The sequence below is a fragment of the Astyanax mexicanus genome, chromosome 15 (genome assembly GCF_023375975.1).
Source record: "Astyanax mexicanus isolate ESR-SI-001 chromosome 15, AstMex3_surface, whole genome shotgun sequence".
Lineage (NCBI taxonomy): Eukaryota > Metazoa > Chordata > Actinopteri > Characiformes > Acestrorhamphidae > Astyanax > Astyanax mexicanus.
In genome coordinates this window covers 23436858-23445924 of record NC_064422.1, presented here as the reverse complement: position 1 = coordinate 23445924, position 9067 = coordinate 23436858, and the positions used below count along the sequence as shown (strand labels likewise).

The following is a 9067-nucleotide window of genomic DNA, read 5'->3' as shown; positions in this document are numbered from 1 at the left end:
TTAATGAGTGCTGCTATCAGCCGGTAGCACTATAACCGAAGCACTCCATGTGTAAAAAAATCGGATGGGAAGAGACAAGGGGAGACTTATTGCCAGTTATCCAAATGCTTGATTGCAGCTGCCAAGCAAGTTATGAGGTTTAAAGGGCAAATACTTTGTAACATAGTGCCAGGTTGGTTATTTTTCCCCTTAATAAATTAAATTATCATTTAATATTTTAAAAAATGAAAAAAATGTTTTGCTAATTTTAAAAATGTAAGTATGACAAAATAAATCTGTGGGGGAGCAAATACTGTTTCACAGCTAAAAGTATTTTTTATATTTCATGAATACATTTTAATTAATGTATGATGTATCAGGGGGTGTAGCTAAACAATAAAACCTAAAACGGAAATCATAAAAGGCCATTTTACCCCCATTATGCTAAATATGCCACACTAAGAGTCTTGGAAAAGCCTCTGAAAATTATTTTAAACGACTGAAGTTGGACACTCTCTTACATCTACAGACATTCTCTTATTACTCTGCATAGATTGAAAATCTGGCAGTGTCACAATTTTTCAAGACAGCAACTACATTTATATTGACATAGTTTTTCTGTGACTGACTGAGAGATGTGTTTTTGTTCTTTAAAGTTATTATTTTATGGTATATTTTCAACAATTCAACCTGTACTGTGCCAAAGTTAAAGTCCATTTTCTTATTCAGTTTCAAGTAAAAACTATTAGGAAGGACAAATTATTTATTTTCAGAATCAGGAAAAAATATATATGACAAAAATATATATATATCTATTTAGAATAAATAACATTTATGAGGTTTTATAAAAACAAACATATCCATTGATGTGGCTGTCTGGAATTGCTAAAATGTCTAAGGTAAACCAAGTACACAGTAAAACTATTATTGTTTTTCCCTAAATACATTTTGCACACAAGAGCTCTTCAAACGTACTGTACAAAATCACAGTGCTTTACTTGAGAGATTCCCAAAGTGTATGAATCATTGTTTCTATGTCTATACTCTTGTCTGTGTTCCTACAAGCTGACACCTATGGCAAACATCTGCCTTTAGGGGAGAAACAGAGAAGGCTGCATTGTGACAAAGGAAAAGTTATAAATCAAAGGAAGCCCATGATGTGCAGTCTGGTTAAAACGACTCCAAGTAAAAGGTGGCAAGCCATTTTGAGTGGTGGGACCGTTTACAGCCTCAGCCACAAGCTTCCTGGCCATGTGATAATCGGTGACCTGTAAGGAAGATAAGAGAAATATTTGCAAAAGACAACATATGAACATTTGTAATGAGGTCTTTGGAATTTTGTACCTTGGTGTCAAAACATCCTCCTGGAAAGGGCCTTCTAAGCCTTAGGTCATTTCGGCAACAGATGGTCTTACACGGGTGTCTCTTGGAGTACGGATCGTTCTTGTAATCTGGAACAACATTACTCATGAACTTGCTTGACTGAATAATAAGACAATACAATTCACTTAAACATAACAAAGATAAACATCAGAGGACTCACCATTGTATCTCATTATGTACTTCAAGGAGGCCAGATCTGTGACCTTTGCTTGGTCTCTGCGAAAAATCTTGGCTCGGGGACAAAGGTCATAGGAGAAGTCCTCCCAGTGTATTTCCCACATCACCCCATAACCACTCAAAGTGTAAATATCGGAGTGGAAGGGTATATTATAAGATGACCAGTAACCTGGTGAAAGAGTATATAAAGAGGACCTGAAAACACATTCATATTAATATTTTATATTTTAGTTAGCAGTTTAAAGAGACTGTATGAGGAAACAGCCTTTTGGCTGTGGCCTATAACTCAAATTTGAGTGGCTTCTAAAAGACTGAGAAACAAGAAGCATTTAGAGTGATGTCAGGGTATGAAAATGCTGTCAAAGGAAATGGGCAGTAGACATTATATTTACATGGCAAAAGTCATGGGATAGCAGTATGTAAATTGATTATGAAGTTGTACATCAGGAGATGGCTTGGGAACACCAGTATAACACCTGTATTAACTATTAAGTGTTATCCTGTGAATGAGGCTGAACACTGGTTAGTGTGTTTATTAAAGGTGACATTAATGATCAGAGTTTGACTGATTGCCTAATTTTGGGTGTCAGAAGGATGGGACATTACATTTCCGAAGTTGTGCAGGCGCTGAACATTCCTCAGCCTGCAATATTACATATGTACTGGAATATGTCATAGAATGTATTACCACCCACAGTGGACAGCACAGTGGGTAGCAATGCATGACATGCATGAAAAATAAAAATCATGAGATAAAAGTTATTATTATTGGAACGCAGCATATATGGGACTGTGTGTGTGTGTGTGTGTGTGTGTGTGTGTGTGTGTGTGTGTGTGTGTGTGTGAGAATATACTGTTTTCTCTACCATGCCGCAGTGCCTGTGTCTGGTCCGAGTACACCACAAGCCCTGGTATCTGCTCCACCACAGTCAGAGCGCCATCCTTAATCTCCCTGCCTAGCAACACCCTGTTCAGGTCCACCACCATATACTGGTTATTATACGTACCTGTGAGACAGAAAGTAATCTCCTGAGACAAAACTGTATCCAAGAAAACAGCTCAAAAATAATCACATAATGTTGGTTAACTTTCATAACTGCCAGATTGTCAAGCAACATTTTAGTATAATGTATAATTTATTAATCAAAAACGTGTGTCTGTGTATAAAGCCCATATTATTTATAACAGTCGTACCAGAGTTATATCTGGAAAACACCTGGGCCCACTCCTCCCCTGTGTGGGCAAGAGAGTTTGCGAGACGCACCCTCTGCCAGGCAAGCAGGGCCTCTGGGGTTACCAGTGCGTACAGGGAGGTATTAAACACACTGTTTGTGGTTTGGGTAATAAGCAGTCCATTACCCAACAGATAGAAGTCATCCAAAGATGAGAGCAGTCCTGTTAAACACGAGATGTTGCACATAAATAGTTAAGCAAATTATACATAAAAGTAAAGCTTATTTTACACAAAAATCACATACATAGTATACAGTCATTGAAGAATTCAGTCATAAGATTTGCCTGAATTATAAACATTGCAAACAAAGATTGTTAGTCTGTATTTTAATTGAAAACCAATTGTGCTTTTCAGTTTTATACAACTTATAAAAAAAAAGAATAATAATAATAACACTTGTTGGATTGCAAGTTTATTGAGAAGAAAGATAAAGGTTAACATGAACTAAAAATATATTTTTTTTATTTATGCTGATAAAGGTAATATTTAGTGAGCCACATAAACAGAGGTACTGTGTAAAAACGTAAATATGTATTATTTGTCAGCATATCTTTAAAAACTATGCTAAACTGATAAATCCTCTTCAGACTAATACTTGGTAGATCTACCTTCTGCTGCAAACTGCTTTAAGTCTGTTGGAAGGAAATTTTAGCAGAAAAGTTTGAAAAAAAAAAAAAAAGTGAAAAGTGATTTACATAGATTATTTTTCACAGGTTATTTGGACGATGGTTCTGTACCAAAATATCCAGTTATCAATTTCCTTGCTACTTAAAGGAGCTCATTTATTAGCCTTTAAAGAGTCAGAAAATATATAAAAAAGACTCAACCTTATTCCATGACTTTGGGCATGTCAGCATACCTGAACACATTTAATTCAATCATGGTTATATCTGCTGTTGTACTTTGTGGTCTAAATTTTATTTTAATGCAGATGATTTTAACATATTTGGCTTATTAATTATTTTGGTTGAAATTATGTTAAAACAATAATTATTTGTGTTTGTATTAATAATACTGGTATTAATACCAGTCCCTATGACATAAGGAACATTTCTTCTGACTTTACTGTACTAAAGATGTACAAGTTGTTGTGTGAAGCCATTATAAATATTGCTAAAACACTTTAGATTAATGTATTATTTGTTACTTATTACTTACAAAACATTGTAAGATGTTTTGTAAGTAATATCTAACTAATGTTAGATTATATTAATGTTAGAATAGACAAATTAGATTTTGTCATTTTCTGCCACATAAGATACAGTTGTACCACATATAAGAGCCAGTATAAACTATGGCATAATACCAGGGTAGCTACTGAAGGACACCTTGCCAGTGCCAGTGTGACTGTTGCTCTGTTTGAAGTCCCAGTGTTTGTAGATTCTCATGCTGGCAGCATAGGTATACCAGCTGGAGTGAGCAAACAACAGATTCTCATAGCCGGGTAACATCTGAGAATGAGAAGACAACAGAGTTCAGCTCAGACTGTGAGATACAAAAATTTCAGAAAGATTTTTATAAGAATGGGGTGGACAGTCTGCTTAGTTCTAAACTCGAGAGGAAATGCAGACGAGAGGCTTCAGCTCTGACCTTAATGAGAGCGGAGCAGTGGCCCATTCCTGGCATTCTGAAGGAATCAAGAAAGAAGCTGGAGCGACTTCTGAGAACAGGGATTAGGTCCAGTAGGTCCCCGATAGCATTAAGGAACTGAACCGCAAACACTGACAGAGGCTAATGGATTAAAAAAGAATTGATTTGCCTACAGATTAGTAATTTTTTACATTGGAAGTTGAGGCAAAATTATAGAAATATAACAAAAATATTTTTACACTTTTTTTAGGAACATCTGTAAATCTATTAATTTGGGTAATTAACTAATTAGCCAATCAGAATAGGGATGAAAGATGATTGCAGTGATTTTGAGCATGGCATGATTGTTGGTGCCAGACAGCCTGGTGTAAGTGTTTCAAGTACTCAAAACATAACACATCCAGTGAGCAACAGTTCTGTAGAGGTGAAATGGCTTGTTGATGGGAGAGATCAATGAGGAATTGCCAGACTGGTTAGAGCTGACAGAAAGGCTACCGTAACTTAGATAAGCACTCTGTACTATTGCAGTAAACAGAAACACATATCAAACCCTGAAGCAGATGGGGTACAACAGAAGACCATGTTTCAATTATGTCAACATGAATTCGAATCTCAAAGTGATGTATCAAACAGCTTGTTTTGAGAGCAAATGAGGTCAGTATTAGTACAGTGTTTCTAATAAAGTGCTCAGGGAGGTTACATGTGACATTTTTTTTACATCCAATGAGGACCTGCATACATCATAACTACTGGTAGATTTGAATTAGGATAAAGCCAAAGTAAGTGTCAAATACTTGAATACTCCTGAGCAAAACTACAAAAGCAAACACAAACAAACAATTGCAGACATGCGCTGGTTGATGACTACTGGTAAAATGAAGGGAAAACAGTTTAAAAGAAAATGTAATTACACTGACCCTTTTATGTCTGCTTCTGGCCCAGTGTGCAGCCCCAGCATGCAGTCCATCCAACTGAGCCAGTGTTAGCCCTACTTGCTGCCAAAGTGGATCATTATTCTCATTTAATCTCACCTGCTCCCGAGCCCAAGAATCCTGGTCACTGAGAAATGGAAAAGATGAAAGCTGAGGTTCTGTGATCATGAATTCAAATTGAAAGATCAGCATCAGATAAAAAAAACCTAAATCCAGTCAATCTACTCTGAAAAATGTAAAATGAAGATTTATAATAAGCATTTAATAACCGTGTTTGAACTAGATTGCTACAGCAACTGTAACAATGATTTCAAATACATACAGTGTAACATTATTAATCACTGCTTAAATTACACAGCATATTATACAAACTTTTACAATAAAAACAAGGATCTGAATAAATGGATTTTACTTACCTTAAGAACTTCTTTAGAGGATTGAGAACCTTTTTATCCTTTATTAAGTGAGAGTGCATGTTGAGATAGTGGCTGGCCATCTGTCTGTCAGTGAAAAAAAAATGGTTCAATTCATAAATGATGCATTAAAAACCAGACATCATCCACTTGATCGCATAGGTCACATACGGAACACCTCGTAAATTAAAGCATCATTATGTAGCATTTTTACCTTTAAAAACATGTTGATGTTCCATTGACCTTATACATCCATAGTAAGGAGAACAGAGAGCACACATAGGCAGAGGTGTCAAGTAACTAAGTACAAATTATTTGGTATCTTACTTATGTAGAAATGTAGGTTATCTATATTTTACTTGAATAATTATTTTTCAGTCAACTTTTTACTACTATGTACATTTCATTATTATCTTTTATTATGAATTATCTATTATTTCTACTTTTAAAAATAGCTTCATTACTCCTACAAAAACCTAAGATACCTTAGGTTTTTAACCTCATATAAATCCCTCCATCTGGATATGTGATCCATCACACCTGCATGTCACGTCACACTCCAGCAAAGACACAGCAGACATTAACATTTTAATATAACATTATAGTCATTATGGCTTTTAGAAAAATGTGGATTAGGGAAGTGGGGTAGTACACTATAGGCCCCTGTGGCTGGCCTAAGCTTTTGTCCTTGTAATGGCATTTTTCCTTAGGTTAAAAGCTAGGAGTATTTTTAAACTCTAGTATCTATACCTCCACCTGAATAATATATGTGAATTCTTTTGACACCTTTGCACACCTGGTCTAGTTTCTGAAGTGCATCCTGATAAGATTGTGGCCACATGCATTTACACTTTGTAGTCAAATGTTATTATGGTTAACCGGACTGAAATCTGATCACTGTGTAAGACTGTGTAATATTTAAATGTGCTCATTACGAAGCAGTCAGTTCATTTCAAATGGATGCTGGGGGTCAGGGCACATGCCCATGATGCAAATAAATATAATATATATTTTAATAAAATATATTTTACTTAGAATTGTGAATAATATTTAATATAGTGAGTAATAGTTTCTCTAAAATTCTACTTCGTATTTTTTGTGTGTAAGACTTAGGAATCTTTTGCACAATGTGTCTTTTGTGTCACTCACAAAACAAACAAAAACCTCCAGAGTGATGGAAGAGTGGGGGTCCAAGACACTGTTACTGACAATGACCACAGTAATCAACACAGATACATTTGTAATTTCTGCACACACAAATCTGATCTAATCACTTGCAAATAACAGTGTGGACAGTCATCTCATCAAATCTAATTTAATAAATACGATTTGATCATGTGTCTTGGCTTCATCCAGATATAATCCTGATCCCTAAGACCAATTGTGACAAGTGGCAAGTTTAGAGATGTAAAACTTTAAGTGAGGAGCTCACTCATGGGGCAGTGAGGTAGCCCTCGAGGTATCCAGCCAGAAAGTAGGTGATGTCATCACTGTGCTCTGTCTGGCCGTAGCCTGCACGCAGCTCCAGCACTCCCCAGCCTGTGTGCTCTAGGCTGTGGTTGTAGAAGCCATAGACCACAGAGTCCTCCCTCAACACTTCCTCCAGCAACACACTCTGCTGCACTGGCTCCCAGGAAACAGAGGCTACAACTTGTTCTGATGAAAATAAAAACAATATAATATAAGCAAACAATAACTATTACATGATTACTGAATACATCATATTTCTTAATTAATTATATTAAACCCCTAAAATTATTTACAAATTATCATTAGACACCAAATTATGTTTTAATATAATTTTTTTTATTAATTTCCGACCCAATTGAGAAGTCCAATTACCCAAACCAGTCATATGAAAATGAAAATGTCTTTGTCATCCAGAACTAAACTTTACCTTCTAGACCTTCACTATAACTGTTAACTGCCATTTATTTAACACATTATGAATTGAAAAAAAAAAAATTACCTTAAATCTGAAATTAATCTGTTTTGCCTGAAATCATTAAAAACATTTATAAAACAACTTACGCTGAGCTCCTGCGCAGGTTACCAGAGCCCACAAAGCAAGTACTCCCCCTGTAAAACACACCATTCTCTTATATCACTGTTTCATCTAAGTTCACTTCACTGTCCAACCATCACTGTTTGCTGTTCACTGTCTACTCCTACTGTCCAGTATTCACTCTGTACTGTCCAATCATCACTGCCAGCTCTTCTCTGTCTGCGATTCACTGTTACAGTGTCTACACTGTCCACTTTCCAGTGTCCATATTTTTCTGCTCAGTCTTCTTTGTCCACTCTTCATTGTTGTTTTTTTGTCCACTCTTTGTTGTCCACACTCCTGTGTCCATTCCTTGTTCACACCTCTCTATCACTCTACATCGCCCAGACTGTTCTTTGTCTGCTCTTTACTGTCCACTCTTTGCTCCTCACTGTTCTTTCTTCATTATCTACTGGTTTTGTCCACTTGTCAGCATCTATATTTTACTGTCCACTCTTCACTCCCTACTTTTTAGTGTCCACTCTTCACAGCCCATTTTTCAGCATCTATTCTTCCCTTTTTTAGTGTCCACTATTTAATGTTCACCCTTAATTGTTTACTTTTTATTGTCCACTTTTTTTAGTGTCCAATCTTCACTGTGCACTCTCCACTTTTTAGTGTTCATTCTTCATCATCAACTCTTCCCTTTTTTAGTGTCCAATCTTCACTGTCCACCTTTCAGCATCCACTCTTCACTTTTTTAGTGTCCACTCTTGAATGTTCTTTATTGTCCACTTTTTATCGTCCAGTCTTTACTGTTTACCCTTCTCTTTTTTAGTATCGACACTTCACTGTCCACTCTTCACTGTCCTCTTTTTAGCGTCCAGGCGTCATTGTCCACCACTTTTTGTCCACTTTCTGATGCTGGCTCGAGGAGAAGAGGAGCAGGGACTTGCTTCTCTGCTGATGATTTCCAGAGTGGAGCTGCACTTCAGTCCTAATACTGATATAAAAGATTTTGAAGATATTCGATGCGAGCAGATCCACGAGCATAGTTTCCACAAATTCAGCTTCTAAGAACAGCAGAACGAAATCACTGCAGACTCGAATCCACAAATGCCAGGTTTTAGGAAGGTCGGCGTACTGAATGCAGCTTTCTGAATCCTATATTGAAACACTGAAACACTGAATCACTCGCTTCAGAAAATGATTCACTGCTACTGAAGGTTCAAAATATTGCTCGATGGCGCCGCTTGGTGATTAAACATGCACTTAAACAAAAAAGAAAATCTAAAAGCTTAAATACAGTGATTTATAAGCAATATTGTTGGTCTGTTTTAAACTGCACTACTCACATTCAACAGGCTAACAGACA

At 36.4% G+C, this 9067-nt stretch overlaps 1 protein-coding gene across 1 annotated transcript; it reads right to left on the bottom strand.

Moving 5' to 3' along the window:
- Nucleotides 1–259: 259 nt before the first annotated feature.
- plbd1b (phospholipase B domain containing 1b) lies at nucleotides 260–8955 on the bottom strand. Its single transcript, XM_049464777.1, has 11 exons — nucleotides 7740–8955; nucleotides 7141–7364; nucleotides 5712–5791; nucleotides 5281–5422; nucleotides 4364–4504; nucleotides 4080–4224; nucleotides 2734–2934; nucleotides 2406–2546; nucleotides 1523–1708; nucleotides 1324–1430; nucleotides 260–1247 (listed from the first exon to the last, which is right to left on the bottom strand). The coding sequence occupies exons 3-11, from the start codon at nucleotides 5789–5791 to the stop codon at nucleotides 1071–1073; spliced, it is 1320 nt and encodes a 439-aa protein (XP_049320734.1). The 5' UTR covers nucleotides 7141–7364; nucleotides 7740–8955; the 3' UTR covers nucleotides 260–1070.
- Between the last annotated feature and the right edge of the window lie 112 nt (nucleotides 8956–9067).